General features: G+C 41.0%; 1 protein-coding gene across 3 annotated transcripts; it reads left to right on the plus strand.

Moving 5' to 3' along the window:
- The first annotated feature begins 649 nt into the window (after window positions 1-649).
- Window positions 650-19,389, plus strand: prkacaa (protein kinase, cAMP-dependent, catalytic, alpha-a). Of its 3 annotated transcripts, none has more exons than XM_079642304.1 (10): window positions 650-1,441; window positions 10,384-10,445; window positions 10,864-10,992; window positions 11,649-11,747; window positions 11,851-11,933; window positions 12,659-12,785; window positions 12,873-12,968; window positions 13,649-13,771; window positions 14,778-14,942; window positions 16,379-19,389. In XM_079642304.1, exons 1-10 carry the CDS (start codon window positions 1,396-1,398, stop codon window positions 16,502-16,504), a joined length of 1,056 nt encoding a protein of 351 aa, XP_079498430.1. In that variant the 5' UTR covers window positions 650-1,395; the 3' UTR covers window positions 16,505-19,389. The 3 variants fall into 3 exon arrangements, with proteins under 3 accessions (XP_079498430.1, XP_079498429.1, XP_079498428.1); XM_079642303.1 differs by lacking the exon at window positions 650-1,441 and adding an exon at window positions 3,243-3,506; XM_079642302.1 differs by lacking the exon at window positions 650-1,441 and adding an exon at window positions 7,843-8,225.
- The last annotated feature ends 199 nt before the right edge of the window (window positions 19,390-19,588 follow it).

Here is a 19,588-nt window from a genome sequence, read left to right on the forward strand (position 1 = left end):
CGAATGTCCTAAATAGTAAGATGTTATTCTTATTTCTCTTATTTTTTTGTCTTTACTTATTTCGTTTTGATTAAACAACCAGGGGAAGAATATTGCTCCTTTTTAAATGTGCCTGTGCTGAAAACAAATGTTTTCTCTTTTGTTCTTGTTAAGAATGTCACAAAGAAGCAATTACAGTTTTAACATGATTGTTTTAACCACAACAGAGTGGCAACTCTCTAAAACAAATATCACTGTGTGCATCCTCTTATATTTTTCCATTTGACTAAAAATAGCCTGTGTTAACGTCACACCCAATCACAGATCGCTCGGGTAAAAGGGGTGGCTAAGCTACAGAACAGACTTTGTTAAATACTGCTGTGCAAGTAGGCTTATTATTGCAAGATGCTAAAGCGGATGATTTGTGCCCTGCAAAAAACTCGGTCTTATAAATACAAACAGCTGATCATTTAAAGCAAAACGGAAAAAAAACAGTCATAGTTATGGGCGTATTGGCTGCAAGCAAGTCCGGGAGGCGGGACAAAATAATTTGATGGACGAATCACATCAATGCAATGATTGGATGTATTGACGCTCCTCCAATCAGCATCTGAATTGCGACGTCTCTCATGTAAGTGTATGTGCAATGAGCCAATCAGAGCCAGTGGTAGGCGGGACCCAGTGGATGGATGACTGGAGTTTCCCTTGCGGTCTGAAGATTAATGGAAGGGGTCTGTTGATCTTAGGAATCGACTATCAGATGGTCGGTCCATGGAAACCATTGCACTTGATGCCTGGTTTAGAAACGAATGGAGATAAATACAATTGAAATATCCAACAGCGGAAAAAACGACTAACCTGGACACCACTTTTGTTATTCACGTCTCAACTGAAAAGGCCTGCCTTCACAGAGATAGCACCTGGTTAGTTCAGGCCAGGATACGACTGCGAGTGACGCTAAAAGCTAACGCTAGCTTGCTCGTACGATAGACGGAAAACGACTTTTGACGATCTGTCTAACGGCACGGACTCGATTCTGGATAAACCAAGCTATCACTGGAAATAAAGGACAGTCGAGTGACATCTTGATTTGCCACTGCTCGCTTGGAAATTGACGAGCCAACACTCCGAGGCTAACATCCACTGGTTGCTAGAGTTAGCTTGTGTGCTAGCCTAGCCAGCCTACAGCGTTAGCTTCAGACTTTGATATACTCGCTCGGGTTGAGTTTCCGAACTCCCTAAGGAGGGGTATTGGAAGACATTTATTTACACACAGTCCAATAATGATTGCTGTTAGCTAGTAGCTAGCTGTCAGCGTCATTGAGCCCAGCGACAGCGTTAGCGGTGTAGCAACACTCAACCACTTGCAGAGGAGCACTCAGCCCGAACCCAGGGAGCCCACCATCAGCCTTCATCATGGGCAACACGCCCACCGCAAAGAAGGGCAATGAGATGGAGAGCGGTGAGTACCCTTTACCCGTAGATGCAGAAGCTAGCTAGATCATGCTGCCTGGATCGTTTGCCTGTATTGTTATTTCCTGTTTCCCATAATGGGACTGAAATACAACTTATCACCTGTACAATACATCAAGGCCCAAAGACCCTCCACACTGACACCACATTATTTTCGACCCCCCTGATCTAATAATGAAAATATGCTAAACTTTCCTGGGTTGTCAACTTCAGATGGAACATCATAAAAGATACCCGAGGCCATTGACTTCCACATATACACTTCAAGCAAGCTGTGACACCATGATCATTTCAACTGAACAGCAGAGGATGTTATCCATTCTCTCCACTGATTTTGTGGGAAAGCTCGTGATTCAAAGCCCCAGGTTATATTCAGAGGAACCGATGGGGATGACAACAACTGGCCTTATACAACAGTCATAGGTTTCTGTGTGGTTCACGTGTTTCATATCTTTTTATTTCCTCCTATCAAAAGGTTATGAAAGCCTGCAGTAACATTGTTTGGAGTTTTCTTGTGCAGTTTTAATAATCCATTCAGGGCAGAATAAGACTTAGTGCATACATACATTAAATGTGAAGAAATGCAGATATTAAAGAAGTTAGAATGCAAATATTTGACATGTGTGTGTAAATGATGGGATCTTGTTAATATAAAGTGGACCCGAGCATTGATTCCCGCAGGTTACTTTAACAATGAGGGGATGGTTGTTTTCAGAGAAGGAAAAAGCCACCAAGATGGGGTCATATGATGCATGAGGTTGATCCTCTCCAGGCAGAAACTTAGGAGTTCAGGAGTCTCTTGAATATCATGTGATGAGCAGCATTTAGAACAAGGACTTGTATGTTTCACTGTTTGTGTTTGTGCGTGCATGTTTGGAGAGGACAAGATTCTACGCCAATTATTGTGTGGACCATTGCCCCTTTTAGAACTTTTTAGTTTGTTGATGACCTTCATTAGATCTATTTATATAAGATATAACATAAATAGATACTCTTATCTACTACAATATGATCCTCGGGTTCCTTACTGATTGAGGGAAATTGTAATCCTAATTCTTTAACCCACTTATTAACTAATAAAAGTGCTTTAAATAGTGTTTCCAATTAAGGGTCACAGACCTTGGATAAGATTTGGGAGGACACCGTTTTATGTTTGATCCATGACACCATAAATAACGCTCAAGTGTGCAAAGTCTGAACAGGTATCTGCAAAATGAGTGTCAGCCCCTTGTTGCTAGTAGAGAGTACGTGTGAAGAATGGCCTCCAGTCCCTCTGTAATGTTAACCCACCAATAGAAAACTCCCTAACAAGGACTTTCCAGAGCACAGAGATTTGTTTTTTTTAATAGAAATGTGAATTAGGGGATTACTTGGTTAGGGAAATGTGTTTACATGTCATGCTTCACATCCTTATCAACCCGATCGCCGAGGATCCACCCTGATCCCCAGAGACAGGTGGTGACCAGGGGCACAGAGCCCACACACAGGAGTGTAATTTTCCACAGAGCAGCATGAAATTAAGGAGAACATGGCAGCTTGTTTTGGTTTCTATTGAAAGAGAGAGTGTTGATAGCTTGCGCTGGTGTGCAGGGTCTCTTTCCCCTGAAGTTCCCAGGCTGCAGAGTACGAGCACAGAGCCGCTGCACAAGTAAAGCTGGTATCTGGCCCGTAGGAGGAAGCAGGGCGGACAGACACTCAGTGAACTGCAACAGGAAGTGAAGGAGCAAGGAAGGTCCAGCCCAGGCTTTTCACAGTTGGTCATCGCCTCTCTATAAACTGAACACAGCTAACCAGGATAGCTTGATGTTTTGACCCTTAAGAGGCTGTTGGTGATACGTATTCTGGATTTCCAGCTTGTAAGAACCTCCGGACATACTACAGTTTTGAGATTCTTTTCTGGCTATCAGCTGGTTTCCTCCTGCCTTGTAGGATGTCTGTTATTCACAGGCTGGCAGGAAGGCTTTTTCACCGAGCCGGGCCCGGCCTAGGAGACACGGGCAGTGGAGAAGGCAGACATTACCAACCACAGGAGGAGCTAGAGGCTTGCTGTTGGCGTGAGTTTTCCTTGTGGACACGGACAGGAGTATGGGTTTGCAATGGAGCTGTAGTCCAAGCTTTGTCCTGCTTGTTTATAGCCAGTCACAGGCTGAGCTTTCTCGTATGGTTTACAAAAAAATATCGAACTGTGTTTTTCTTATGAATGTAACGAAATGCATATCTTGACCTGGTGAGTTGAGTGTCTGTTGGCATTGGTGGAGAGATCTTTAATACAAATAGACACACGGAGCAGCCTGTTGTTTGTCTCTGTGGCCTACAGTTTTTTCAGTTGCAGTTCAAAGGAAAGCATTTCTCAGTTATTGTGAATTTGGGGGTTACGTTACACAGCATAACATTGTTAGCCTAAATCTGTTAGACATTGTAATAACGAACCTTATCTAACCCGTGTGTACTTAATGTTTTGTCTAAGCTCTGGTTTTATTGTCCTTCTCACTTGTAGGGCTATTGGTGTTTGAAAGCCTGGAAATCTGTTACTGAACTTCACTTTTTAATCATTTAAGCACTATACTGTTATGACCCATGCCATTCTGGTGCCATGTTATGACATGAAGGATTGTTGTATTGAATCTTTTGTGTTTTGAAATGAACCTCATATAATGAGGTGGCACCCTGTCAAAGTGCAACTCCCACTATCTATAAATATCTCTGTGCTCCATGTCCTGCCCCTGCTCTGCACGCAGCTGGTTTTTGTAACAGGGGCCGTTTTGTGTTTGGATCGCTCATCACTTCCTCCAGTTAAAGTGACTTTGTTAAAAGCCTGCACTGATTACCAGGGGACCTTACTTTTGCAATGCCAATCGGCCACATCCGATAAGCTTACCGCACTGAGTTGGCAAGTTTACATGCTTCCAGGGAACAATCCCGAGAGGCAAAATTGAGTTCAGTAAAACAGGAAAAGTAGTTTCCTTTTTGGATTTTCACAGCAACAACAGCAGCATTAGTAATCCTTGTGTCTGGTAATATGTTAAAGCTGCCGTCACATTTAAAGGCACTGATAGTCACTTGTTCTGTGCAACAAATAAAGCTATAGCATACTAATGGCATGCAAAATAAAGGAGGTCTCCCACAAGATTACCCTCATGCTGAAACAATTTATTTATTGAGGTGACGTGCAACAACATTAACATTAACCTTTCTGTTGGTCGCTTGTTAGCAGACCCGTCACGCGATGGCAGAGCAAACCGGTACAGGCAGGGCCCATAGTGAAAGCCCTATAGTTTAAATCTACTAGCCACAAATAAACATATGGACATGGGTTACTATTTAAAAAAATAAATGGTAAATGTATTTAGGAACCTATCCATGTAATAGGATAAGTGTTAAGTGGGGGTGGACCTCAAATCCTCTAGGAGGGTCTGGGGGCATGCTCCTCCGGTAAGATTGATGCATTTTTTTAAATGCATCAATCTGGTGCACTTTGAGGGGGAAATAAAGAGACTAGATCTATTGGAACAGTGAACACCCATATGAAACAGAACTGTATACATTTCAATAATCATAAAATCATTGCCATAACCAATAACATACCATTTCATGAAAAAACACTGAAACTTGTTGATTTATTTATTTTGGTTTATTTATAGTTGTGAGTGTGTCTGTGCTCCTGAATCAGCGCCTCCTGTCCCCCAACTCTCCCTCCTCTCCCCCTGCTCCTCTTTGAGGCAGCAGCAAAGCCTAGTTTTAGCTCTCAACAAGTTTTAAAAGTGTATCTTACCCTTTTTCACCTAGTTAACTGTTTTTTTTTTTTATTCATGCATATTTGACTAATCACTACCCCCTCAAATAGAAATATGTGTTTACATAAATGGTGACCAAACCGTTTGAGACCCACTGAAAACTTAGACCAAGTTAACTAAACACTCAGAGTCCTTAGCCTCACCTGAGCTGAGGTTATCCTGAGATTGAATGACACACAGAGGGCTTTGATTATGATTATGATTTGATTGTATGACAGTGGCCATGTCGGCAGGCCACATCATGTAGACAGCCAGTCACCCTGTGTGAGGAAGAGCCACATTTGTGCTGCGTTGCGTTCACAATACATAACAAAATACATTTAAAAATCCTCAGGCCACTTAACAGGCAAGGCCATCGGGAAACGTCTCGGACGGATAAAAAAAAAAGAAAAAAGGGTCGCAAAATATATATGGGCGGCCGTTAATATACCTGAGCGGCCCGCCCAAGTAAAGTCTGTGTGGGAAACCCTGTAATCGCTTTGTGAGCTTATCGTAGATACATTTATGAGACAGATGGATGTATGCATCTAAGTTGTTCTTCACATGCATGTGACTAAAGGAGAATGGAACATAAAAGTGTGATGTGATCAGTGTTTCCGCCAGGGGGCGTCTTGCCGTCATTTGGCGCCCTTATTCAGCTCGGAATGCCCTGAACTCGAGCCGAGGGCGTCCAAAGAAAACATCCTCTGTTGGAGGGGCAAAGGAGCCTGGTGGGATTCTTTTCTGAGTATTGAAGCCCGTTTCCCCGACATCGGCCTCTTTTCAGTTTTTCGTATCTTGGACCCACGGTGCCTTCCACAGGACAACACGGAACGTGCAAGATTTTGATGCGATTCGCAGCGGCGAAACTGACGCTCCATGGTAAACTGTGGTAAAAAGGGTCAGCTCTTCTTCTTATGGCGCATTTCCACTACAGTGCGGTTTAAGCGTGCCGTGCCCGGCCTGTTTTTGGTTGCGTTTCCACTAGGCGTAGTTCAGGCTAGCAGGTACTTTTTCACAGTTTTTCTGGCTCTCCAAAATCGAGGTTTTTCCGGGCCAACGACCGGGCTGAGTATGCTAAACTAGAGAGAGAATCCGCTGGGAACTACAACAAAATGAACATATTTTACCGTGATTCAATTGTAATACACGTTTCAAAATGATGCCGAAGTAACAACATACTGATACCGGTTAGTAAAAACCATGAATTAATGCTTTGACAAGTCTGCAGACAGACGGCAGGTGGAAAAAACTTTTAAAATGTGTGTTTTCTGAATGGAGATCGGCTAAGCTAACTTTGTATATGCTCCGACCGTCCACACTCACAACAACGGCCTATACAGACATAAATAAAGCAGCGACTGTATTCGCCATGACACAGACAGTCTGTGGTTTGTACTTGTTTAACTTTTGTCTAGTTTCTGAACAGATATGAGGAGCTGTGAGCTCTGAGGGCTAACAGCTAACGGTTGATGTTGGTTTTGTGTTTCGCATTGAAGATGATGTCACGGCGCCGCCTACAGTATAAAGTGCCCTGGCCTACCAAGGCCGTGCGAGGCCCTGCAGTGGAAATGCGCCATTAGTGAACCGAGCCAAATGATCCGTCTCACTAAAAAGAGCCGTAATTCCCATCAGTAACGTAAAGAGATATTATCTGTAAGGGTAGGCTCAATTCAAAATTCAAGTAACGTGACACAACGCTCTCGGGGCGGGCGGACGCCCTCTCAGCCCCTCAGCCCTGGTCTGGCGGAAACACTGGATCTGATAATTAATTTAGTTTCTTTGCTCCTGGATTGCTCAATCATTTTACTAGCCAATTCATTCATTTCAGTAGAATGACAAGTACTTTCCCGTTGGTGGTAATTCTAGTAACTGCTTGCTCACCCGTCAAATATCTACCGTCAGTATTGAGCCGATAAAAACAATTTTTTCTCACTTTCACACACATGACACACACAAAACACCATTGTAGTTTACATGCATCTCTGTTTGCCCTCTGACTGATTTATTATGCCCCACATGGGGATGTATGCTCTCTGAACAAGGCCCGGTGTAGTCTGGGACCCAATTGGGCGCACTTCACAGTTAAATGTCGGTCAGTTCGCCCTAATATAACCCCTGTGTTCCTGCGTCAGAGTTGGCCTGTGGGGCCCCGGGGACAGATGTAGCATTGATTTTTGTAGGATCGATGGAGCACTGGAACTACATAGACTCTGGTGCATTTAGGCAGGAAAAAAAAGTTTCTCTGTGGTTGGAGCGTTCTTCATTTGCTTGTCTCCTTTTTATGTTTTTAAAAGAAAACATCCAGATCAACTCCTAAAGCTATTCATCTGTGACATCCAATTGGTTCTGTTAATTAGGATACGTTTCTCGAATACTGATGTATCTAGTTCATCTCATAGTCTTCACTTGGGCCTAGTTTTTCCATAGGACTTCCTCTCTGGGTCAGATAAATATGCCAGCTGGTGTTTTACGCCCCTCCCTTTGGTGATTATGCCCCTGTTTTGATCAATATATAGCCTCTGTGTGTATGGTTGTGTCTGATATGGGAGGGAACGGCAGAGAGTACTTTGTGTACAGAATAAATATTGATACAAAGCAAAGCAAGGGTCCAATTGATCTGTGTGAGTGTAAGGGGAGGCAGTGCTGGTCTCCATGCTATGTTTGTGGATACTTTCTGAACTTTGGTGAAGTGACAGTTGCAGGAAAGACTGAAGACTCCCCACTGGCTGGGACACTTGGTTTCTGTGGATGAGGGGGGGGTGCTGCTGATCTGACCACAGTGCTCTCAGAGGGGAAGGAAGGGTCATGATGAATCAGTGACTCTGAGGAGGAGGCCAAGGAAGAAGAACAGGGGAGACTTTGCTGGGCTAATGTGTGACAGGAAGAGCTCCAGAAGGCATGCAGGAAAGAGGGAGTCATCCTCGCGCTCAAGTGAATCAGGGTCACGCTCGGCAGATGCTGCCGCAGCACCAGAGGTACCCATAGTCATCCCAGATGGTAAGGAATTTGGGGTTACATGAGAGTTGAGGAGTCGATCAATTAACATAGTAGTTATACAAGCCTAGCTTCAGAAAAGACAGAGATTTGATCAAGATAGGATTCCTCAAAGGCAGCCTTTCATGCGGCCATTAGGCTTCCAGCTACCTGAGCAGCAGCATTCATGTCTTTCCTCTGCAGCCGCTCCAACTTCTGACAGTAATCGCTTCATTTGTGGCTCTTGCTGCTCGGAAGTGGGAGTTGAGTAACTTTCACGGGAAATGTTTTCTCCCCTGTTGACCAGCCAGCCCCCAGCGCTCTCTGTGGGAGCAACAGTGCTCTCGACCTGTTTATGCGAACTTTGGTCTCTGCCGTTCTCGCTGGCTTTCTCCCATCCTATTGTTGGAGCTGCTGGTCTTTGGAGAATTTGCAGGAAATCACATTAAGTGGATGAGGATTAAGCCTTTGTGTAGCTTTTCAAGTGTATGTGTGTAGCGGATAAACACATTTGCATGAGAAATTTCTAGTTACTATTTATATGTTTCATAATATTTATCTCAGTTTATCCAATGTAAACATATCTAAAAGCCCTTTAGTTTAACGTTGGTAATAACATGGTCTTTCACTACAGACAGGCTGTGGCTTTATTTAGGCTTTGACCTTGGCTTTTTGTTTTTCATCGATTATCTTAGCAGATGTACATTTTAAATGATCCTTGTTGTTAGCTGTTTATATATAGATTAGTTTAATAACATTAGTATTGATGGATACATCCACTATTTCTACTTTGAACTCATTTTATATTTATGAACTCTTCCATTCAAAATGTTTTCATATTTTTTGAAGCATGTGCTCTTACTTACTGTAATAATTCAATTACAAATATTGTCCATTTGTTAAACGTAGATCGTGTGTCCCAGGCCAACGGTAGAAGCTGTCCTAATTCATCTGCTATGGCAGCTTGTGTCCTCAACTAGTAAGGAGGAATGAGGAAGGACTGGTTATCTACATGTTCCCACAGAGCACTGTGATTAGCCTCATAAAGATAAGGTCAAGAAAAATGAATGGCTGCATAATATGATAGTGTGTGTGTGTGTGTGTGCGCCAAGCTGTCAAACTCAATCCACTGGCCTATGTCTGTTAGTCTTCAGTGGCATGTATGCACTGTGTTGCCATGTCATAAACTGTGTTCAGAGTTCTCATGTGTAGGTGTGTTCTGAAGGCATTGTAGCATCAACTGCTCTCTTAGCATAAACACATGTATTTGTCCACTACACCCCTGACTGAAGTCCTCCTCTGAAGAAAAATCATTATTTTACTAATTGAAATCAACTTGGATTATCTCAGAAGGAGGTTGTGCAGATCCTGCTGTTCTGTGTTGTGGGGCAGTGGCTTCCTCCAGCTTATGTCCAAGGTTGTTTTTGCTCAGTTGTGTCAAGCTGTATTGGCACCTCAAATGAAAAGCAATATTAAAGTAGCGTCCCAAACTCTTGATAGGGTTGAGGTTTTGACTCCGGCACCGTCCCTCCTTGCTTGTTTTCCCCTGTGCAGCCCATTGAACCTTCCTCCTGTCTCCAACATGCCTCCTGGCTAACATTAGCTGAGATATCACGCGCCACTTTCTTTTTCCCGCTCTCCCGTGAAGCCGAGACTCCAGAAGCAACTGTTGTTGTACGCCTTGTGTCTCGACTCCCCGTAGCTTCTTCAGAGTGGTAATAGTCCTCTAGTAGATGGATAATACACCTGTTTTGCTGACGGTTTTCGGAGTATACTTTGCATCATTAATATTTAAAGCCGTGTCATTATTTATCCCTCAGAGTACAGCAAGGTCATTCATTTAAAAGAAATGGATTGGCAGTGCATTAGACATGTGATGCACCCCTCCACTGATTGGTACTGCAGGGGGACCAAATGATTTAGTTTGGAACTTCCTGTGTCCTCATACATTGTGGGTTTAGCGAGTAGATTGATTCACCACCAGATTGAGCTTGCACATACAGGTGTGTTTAACGTGCTCAGTTCACCTGTCGGAACATCTCCCTAAGGCCTCACACTGTTTTTGTAAGAACAACAACAACAACATTGTGGTCTTCTCTGGGTCTTGGTGATTATGTCTGGTGACCTATTGTAGACACATACGCTCTCTATAATGAATATGCACATGTGTATTTAATTACAGTGAAGGAGTTTCTTGCCAAAGCCAAAGAAGATTTCCTGAAGAAATGGGAGAACCCAGCACAGGTGAGAGTGAAAGAGAATTACTATCTTGTTATTTTGCAGCTGTATTGTACTTTTGCTAATTACGTTTGTATGTTGTGATTATGCATCTTATTCACTTTTCACAGACTAGTTCCCTCTCAGACTCATGAAAATAGTCCCGCCCATGAACAGAATGAGTCCTATTTATTTCTGAGGGGCAGTGCACCCTCTGCTGGGCTAATGTGAAATACATATATTTATGTTTTTATTATGAAATATCAACTCTAATGTAGAATCCAAGTCAAATTCAAACATTTCTAAATAACTTTAAAACGTTTTACTGACATGATGTTTATATGACAGACGGTATCATGAAAGTAAATTCAGGCTTTCCACAGTATGTCGCTGTAATGTTGTCATTCACCCTTTCCTCTTCTTGGCATCTCTCCCCCCCCCTCAGCAAACTGCGGCATTGGACCACTTTGAGCGTTTGAAGACCTTAGGCACCGGGTCGTTTGGTCGAGTCATGCTGGTGAAACACAAAGAGTCGGGCCAGCATTTTGCCATGAAGATACTTGACAAACAGAAGGTAAATAACTTTTAGGCTTAGAGAAACTTCCTGGTAAATCAATGTAAATGCTTCACCTGCTCCAGCTTGTATTTCTGATATGAGGGTAATGTCTCTATGTAGATATCTTATAGGTAAGTGTACCAAGACTTGGATATACATTTAGAAGACACTTACTGAGCACAGATCCAATGATAATCTATAAGCACTGACAGCCTGGAGACTTTGTAGTGTATCGAAGAAACCTAACTGAAAGACATCACCAGGATTATTGTCTCAGTTATTTCTAATGTGCGACGCAACGTTGGCTAGCAGCTTCATGACTGTGACAATATCAAATGTTTTTATGTAGCTCTACAAGTGTTTCTTTGATCTCGAGGCATAAAGATGACTTTGTTGTCAAAGTGAAAATGTCCTACAGTGCCGTGAACGTTCTCTCCAGTGTGTTTTCCCTGAAAGACCTCCTGGCTTGTTGATATAAGCGGTCATGTCGTGGATCAAATCTGGCGTTGGAGAGATTAATTGTTTTATGCTAGTTTGCTCATTTTAGCACATGCAAATAACATAAAGTACTATTTCACAAGAAGTTATCATCTTTTTTTATTTGTATAATGGTGTGGAATGAGACCTTTTCCACCCTTTTTTTTTTAAATGAGAGTCCATCCTGTTCCCTGTAGGTAGTGAAGCTGAAGCAGATAGAACACACACTGAACGAGAAACGCATCCTGCAAGCCGTCAGCTTCCCCTTTCTGGTGCGACTGGAGCATTCTTTTAAGGTATGCATTAAACACTTTATCTGGTTATCTACTATTAACGAGCACATTATATTTGCATGTACGTTTTGCATTTGGAGCTAAGATTGTTCTGATCTTTCTACAGGACAACAGTAATCTCTATATGATAATGGAGTATGTACCCGGCGGAGAAATGTTCTCGCACTTAAGGAGAATCGGTAGATTCAGGTGAGTTGATTTTTGTCACCGTTTGTCAACTATTTGAGGATAGTTGTTGTTAATGACTACTGCTATAGTCTTCTAGTCCTGTGAAAATGTTTCCTTGTTTCTTTCTCAGAAAATTAAATGTTGTCGTTGTTAACTTCTCAAGTTAGTCTTTCATTTTATTTATTTGTTAATTAAAATAAAGAGGGATTTTGATAACGTTGTTATTTATTCATCTACACTTAGGTCATTTCTTTCCCACTAAACATAATTGCACGTTGATGCAGTCACATTAAGTGTTTACTGATGTCAGTGCCATCTTGTCTTACGCGAAACGCTGACTAACATGTGCTCAGTTTTTGTTAATAATAACTGTTTTTAGAATAGAATGGAAGCATTTATTGTCATTATAGAAGTACAACGAAAAGAGTAAAGCTACTCCTTTTTCAAGGTGCCATCAAAACATTCAGAAAAGACAGCATACACAGAGATAGGCAGCATTCATACATACATCAAATATTAACAAAGTAAAGAATTCAATTAGTATAGCATAATAAATGTGTGTGTGTATAATATTGCAGATGTGTGGGTTATTGCTGAGGGCTGGTAATAGTGCAAGAGTTCAGTGCCATGATTGCTCTGGGGAAGAAACTGTCTTTGAGTCTGTTTTTCTTTGCTTTTAGGCTACTGAAATATTTAATCATATCACTGGTTCGCTGTAAATATCGCACCCCTGATGTGTTTTGCAGTGAACCGCACGCGCGCTTCTACGCAGCCCAGATTGTACTGACCTTCGAATACCTTCACTCGCTGGATCTCATCTACCGAGACCTTAAACCTGAGAACCTGCTCATTGACCAGCAAGGCTACATACAGGCAAGGAGTGCATGTCTGTTTTCTTTAACCTCAACAATAGTTACGTTTGATCGGTCTCATGCTCACAGCTATGCTTTCTGTACCCAGGTAACAGATTTTGGATTCGCAAAACGGGTGAAGGGCCGAACCTGGACGCTTTGTGGGACCCCAGAGTACCTGGCACCGGAGATCATCCTCAGTAAAGTGAGTGCTCGGCTCGGCCACTTTCTCTCCATGTCACAAGGGACAGGAACGTTCTCCACATATACCTACGTTAGGAAACCATTTTGTTGTCCCCAGCTTTTTGCCTATGGTTCCTCAGCGTGATGGCTATTGTCGACACTTTAAAGGTCACCTATTGAGCAAAATCCACTTCTTCAAGTCTTTTCTACATAAAAATGTGTCCCCTCTGTGTGAAGAGATTCTGAAAGTTTCATGAAAAAAGACCCCCTCTCTTTTTGTCCTGATCCATTTATTTACAAATCGGTCTGAAAATGAGCTGATCAGATGTTGGCAGCTTTATGATGTCATAACGATTTTTTGGGTTTGTGTAACCATTAGCCAATAACCAACCAAGGTAACCCCCCCCCCCCCCCCCTGTGTTCTTTTTAACCAAATATCTGTCAGAGAAGCGTGGGGAGTGGCTCCTTATTTTCATCTAAAGTAACAGACCCAGAATCAGCAATTCTGAAACGGGGCTGAAACAGAGGGGATTGTGTGATGCTAGGTATTTCGAGCCAAACACTTCAAAGACATGTTTTGTATATATCTGAGACCTATAATATGTTGATGAAAAACACTGTAATAGGGGACCTTTTTTAATATGTGGGAGTTTATGTTTGAGGACACGTCTGAACACCCTTTATGTCCTGTGTGTTTTCCAGGGTTACAATAAAGCCGTGGACTGGTGGGCTCTGGGAGTGCTGATATATGAGATGGCTGCCGGTTACCCCCCCTTCTTTGCTGACCAGCCTATTCAGATTTATGAGAAGATTGTATCTGGGAAGGTGAGTTGAGAGAAGCCAACCGCAATAATCTAGTTTTTATTGTTTTAAGTACTTTTTTCTACACTCCTTTTCAACAGAGGTGGGGGTTTAAAACCAAAGGTCCATGATTCATTACCTGTGTGGTTTTCCCCAGCTGTGCAAACCATTTTTCAGTGATGGTACATTCACAGTGCATCAATCTTTACTTATATGAAGAGGATCGTGGTGATTGTGTTAAACATTTGCAGCTAAATTGTAAAGACATTGTAAGGATACACAACATGAAAGCATAACGTTTCTGATAAATGTTAGTTTATATTACAAATCACCTGGTTGTTTTTCTGTGGGGAACAACGTATATCAAATGTCCTGATGACCTCACAGCACATGTTCAACAGCAATTTGTCACAGTTTTAGTATTGGGTACACTACATACACACCCTGACAGTCATTGTCCATTTTGAATTGGCCCTCAGCAAATTCAAAAAGTATAATGGAGTATGGCCCACACCTGAAACGTGTGCTTGTCTTATATTGTGTACTTCTTAAAGAACACAACACGGTATTCATGTGTTAATAAGCCCACTTTTCAAATGAAATCAGTCAAATAAAATTGAAAACCTTTCCAAACTAATCTTACTTGAAGTATTTGATTAACAAACTTTAAATATACCTTTTCATATTTCCAGTTATTAAAAGCAATATGAGGCCTCTGTTTTAATAGATGAGCTGCAAACACTTTTTGTAACAAAATAAATTAAACTCTCTGGAAAGCTGTGATGTAGGCAATTTCCTTTCTTAAAGCATATTCAAGTATCAAGCCTAATTGACTTACATTTCATTGATTTTGCTAATGTATAACCTAACCTAACCTATGAGGCAATAAACCTAACCTAGCTGAGTAGCCCATTCCTTCAAATATTGTTATTGATGTGGCCCACAGTGAAAAATGTTTGGACACCCGTGTCCTATAGCATGTATTATAAAACGTAGCACACCTTCACACTGTTCTCTTCTCTGCTTTCAGGTTCGCTTTCCCTCCCACTTCAGCTCAGACCTGAAGGATCTGTTGAGAAATTTGCTGCAGGTGGACCTTACCAAGCGCTTTGGCAACCTCAGGAATGGAGTCAACGATATCAAGGGCCACAAGTGGTTTGCCACCACCGATTGGATCGCCATCTACCAGAGGAAGGTGAGAAGGCCAGCCATTATACAGCAGTACTGTGTACAAATACAGCCCACCTCCCAAAGTAACAAGGAACGATTGCTTTAAGGGGCATTCGGTCAGAGGTCACCTAAGTCTGTAGCTACTGGACATTTAACACCATCAATTCTTTGCTAGTGGGAAAATGTCTAAAACACCCAAAGCATGTGTTCTACTAGTTTCTTTACTTTAACCTCCAAATGTATAGGATTACCACAGCATTTCCACGACATACCAGAAGTGGAACCAAGTCTTTAACCATTTGACTTTCACATCAGTAAACACACAGAACCAGATGATTTGGTCCACATAAACATAGGTTTGTTCATATAAAAAGGGTCCATCGCGTTTGTCGGATGATTTCACAAGGGTCACTTAGTGAATAAAGAACAGGATGAAATGAGCCCTTCTTAGCCTGGGACTCATCAGGAAGCTAGCGTAAACACAGAGGGACCCCCTCCAGTGCAGTCAGGCATGTAATGAGAACCGACAGTGGTCAAACAAAGGTTAGAATTGTGTACTAGTACAGACTATAAACAAACATACATACATACATTAATTATGAATACATTACTTACACATAACAATACACACTTTGAGAATGGGATTTACTGTAAAACATTTCATTATTTTTGTCTGGGAAGATAACCGCAACAACACAGGATCAAACAGGCTGTCCTGCTATCCCTCAAGTATTCAATGAAATGCACAATGCACTTTACTCTAATTTAAGATTAGTATTTGTATTTTTCCTGCATTTGCTACTATTTTTATGAGTTCATTTTATGGGATTGACTGAAAGTTTTGATCTCTTCTGTATCCCGGTTTGTTTGGTTGTATATTGTTTACCTGAATATTATTTTTTTTGTATCGTTGCTACTTTTGGGTTTTATTGTATGTAAAGCACTTTAGTAACATTATTATTGGAAGGAACTATTCTTATTTGTATTCGTTAAAGTTACTATGTATGTACATGAATATTAATCTATTTTTAAATGTCTCAATATACTGGAACCTATGTCATCCAGTTCTATATAATAATAATAATAATAATACACCTTTTCATGCAAGGTGCAGCCCAAAGTGCTTTACAGAGTAAGACAAGATAGAAAGTAAAGATTTGAGAGTAACATAATTTAAAAACAAGTTGTAAACAAACTTTCTAGTTCTATCACAGAACCATAAAATAATAAAACATAAACAGTGATACCACTAGAAGTACCCTAAATGAATAGCCACATTAAAAAGATAGGTCTTTAATATACTTCGAAAAAATCCAATGGAGTTTGCTGCTCTCAGATCCAATAAAGACACAAAGCAGCCTCCCCAGATTGCTTGTATATAGCACTCTCTGCCATGGCTCTGGTTCTCTCTATTTGTCAATTCTGCATCATTCTGATTATTTCATTGTCCTTTTGTTTCAGGTGGAAGCTCCCTTTATTCCTAAGTGCAAAGGCCCCGGTGACACGAGCAACTTTGACGACTACGAGGAAGAGGAAATCAGAGTCTCCTTCACAGAGAAGTGTGCAAAGGAGTTTGCTGAGTTCTAGATTCCATCCATGAGAAGCAGAGAGAGAGCGAGAGAGAGAGAGAGAGATTTAGAAAGTAAAAGGGGGTCTGAAGGAAAGAAGCGCTAGGGTGGACTGCTAACTTGCTTATTTGTAATGACGACAACAATGTAAAACCCCCCCTTCCCCAATGGAAAGGTAGGCAAAGTGAAGAAAGATCCAACAGAACCAGCAGTGTTGCCTTTTCTGATTGTTTCTCAACTGTTACCTATTGATTTTATTTATCCCTCTTGTGTTTGTGACGGGCTGGAAGAGAACAGGCATAGGTAGTGGCTGTCCAGCCGTACGTGTATCTTTCTGACGGTGTAATGACATGTTTTCAGTCTTTGCAGGTTGAGGCATTGATTTTCTTTTAGGTACTGAATCTGCTAGGCTCTTTTTTTTTTTCTTTTTTTTTTCGAATGGACCCTCTCTACAAGCTTCTCAAAGAGTAATTGTTGTATCTTGTCACCCTGGTCCCCCCCCCTCCATCCCTCCATCCTGAATCTGTCCAAGCAATACCAAGTCCAACAGATGTGCCTATCATAATGCCAACTGGTTGGAAAACTTTGTCGAAAGCACTGGTGCAGAGCTTTGGCTACGGTGGCATCAGCCCTTGTGCCCGTTTGGTTTAAAGCTTGAAAACTCTCTGCACCTGCCTTTGTCTGCTAAATATGGCATGATTATTGGGAGGATGATGCCCTCACTGCTCGCAGTTGAAGCAGCGGTGACCTCTTTGATCGGAGTGAGAATGATTTATCACAGTAAACTTCATCTAGGTCTTACTCCTTGTGGGGACCTGTGAGAATTGGTAAACATGAGGTTTGCATTTAAGTCTGTCTTTCTCTTAGCTGAATTTATTAGAGCATTTTAAGAATCCTATTGGTGATCATTTGTCCTTCTGTCAATCTCTGTGCTTGTGTGTTATTTAGTGCTCAAGGGTGGGTTAAAAAGCTGTGATTTAGCAGCAACTAACATTGTGGTCACACTCCTGACTATTGTTTATTTAATTCATAGTACATTTATGATGATTTATGATATATATATAATATATATGATATATATGTATGATATATATATATATATATATATATATATAATAGAGTACATGAACTATCCATCTTTTTCAACATTGTCTCATAGCTGTGAAACTGAAATTAAGATTTCATAAATAAACAAATATAAATTCTGCCAAATTTGCAAACTGAGAACATTGCAAAGTTTTCTGTATGTAACTACGACGGTGGTGGATTTTAATACGCAAAAAAAGTAGCAAAACGTTTCAACAAAATGTGCATGTTATTTTTGTACAATATCACTTTTAAAGAGAGATCGCATTATGGTTTTGTGCTGACGTACACGAGCTCATGGATAACATGCTTAACTATTAAATGGACTCTCAGCAGCTTGATTTTAAAGATGGAACAAGACCAAGTCCAATGTGTCAGAAAGTTCTTCTAGGCTTCTCACCTTGATAATTATGATTTTTCCTTCCTCCCTTTTATCTTGTATATACCCTACATGTAACACCTTCAGATAGATTTGCAGTCCAACCAAACATTTTGGGACTGATGAGATTGGAGTGTTTTGTTTCAGTTTTCCAGCTTTCTATGTAACAAATTAAACTAAGGAAGCTCTCCTAAAGCTGTCCCCTTTTGCCAAGTTTATTTCTGTGGATGCAAGACAATCGCAGACCAAATCTAATTGCTGGTTTGTTGACTGAACACTTGGTTTTGATGAAGGATGTTTGCGTTCGCCCTCCTCCCTCTCCATAGGCCCTAGGTGCTAGACTTTGTCCATCTCACTGAAAAGCTTCTGTGAATTGTTAGATGTGCATCAATTTGTCATAAGGTCTTGTAACATGACATTTTTGAGAATGTTTTTCAACTCTAAATTATTTCAGTAGGCTTGAGTTATTATTTTTGGCTGTCTCTTAATGTAATTGAGATCAAACACAGGATATATTTTTTTGAATGTCTTGATGGAGATGGTTCAACACTGTTTGGAAACATGATGTGTATTTTTTATAATACATGTTTCTCCAGTCAGCTTGGTTTTTCTTGCATGTGGTAAAGCAACCCAACGACAAGACATCTCCTGGACCTGGAACGTGTTTGAGTATCATTGTTTCCACTGCCGACAGTCTCATCACTGTTTACCCATTTCTTTGAGCGTCACATTGAACAATGCAGTGGATCACCAACCAACTTGTCCAGTCCTTTGCAAATACTGAAGCACATGCCACATCCTTTCAAATCTCCTATTTAATTGATTTGAGCTAATTATTTGAAACTTTTAAGACACTATTTAATGCTTTGAAGAGAGCAGATGTAATATCTTTATGTTCTGACAAATGACTAAATCAGAGTTGGTGGGTGGAAGGCAAAGCCATTCGATCCACGTCAGACACTGAGGCCATCACAATGCATACTTTTTGTTCCCCATACAAAACTTCTTGTGGATTGTCTTTAATTATCTTTTATCAGCTGAACACTATCAACTGCTCTGTGCTAATTTTAGGTTTTTTCTCCTGTGTTTGCCTTCTAATTTCATCAAGTTTCCACACTCTTCATTCAAACATAACACTTTTTACATCTGAGATGTTTTGCGTTCATATTTTCTAATTGTATTTTCAAAAAAAAGAAGCAAAAAAGCAAAAACAGAACATTAATCTTTTCCTCATGACCTGGGTACAGTGATTGTGTAGTCTATTGTACCTTTTGGGAAACAATACTGTATATCCTTGCCTTCGACAGTCTTAACTATCTTACCCTCTGGAGAACTTGACAGATACCCTTAGAACACAATGAGTATGTTAAAAAAAATATACATAAAGTAATATTTTGCAAAATGTATCATTCCAATAAACTTTTACTTGTTAAGACTAATATGTCTGGGTTATATGTAAGCTCTCTTCACCATACACAATGTCACACTGATTTAGGATTATCACATTTAAAGTTGTATTTTTTGACATCCATTATGTCAAGGAAGGTACTCGCAGCTTCAGGCTGCTCACCGGATCAGAAGAACATACTTATTGGTAGGTGGGGTGGGACAACTGTATTGTCTTTCATGGTCAATGTG

Source organism: Notothenia rossii, assembly GCF_949606895.1.
Source record: "Notothenia rossii genome assembly, chromosome: 8".
Lineage (NCBI taxonomy): Eukaryota > Metazoa > Chordata > Actinopteri > Perciformes > Nototheniidae > Notothenia > Notothenia rossii.

Bases quoted from the DNA above. Each gene is read 5' to 3' on its own strand.
- prkacaa (XM_079642302.1), top strand. From the start codon at position 8,099: ATGTGTGACAGGAAGAGCTCCAGAAGGCATGCAGGAAAGAGGGAGTCA. The intron at 10,446-10,863 runs GTGAGAGTGAAA...CCCCCCCCTCAG, and splicing joins AATGGGAGAACCCAGCACAG to CAAACTGCGGCATTGGACCA. The intron at 11,934-12,658 runs GTGAGTTGATTT...TGTGTTTTGCAG, and splicing joins AGGAGAATCGGTAGATTCAG to TGAACCGCACGCGCGCTTCT.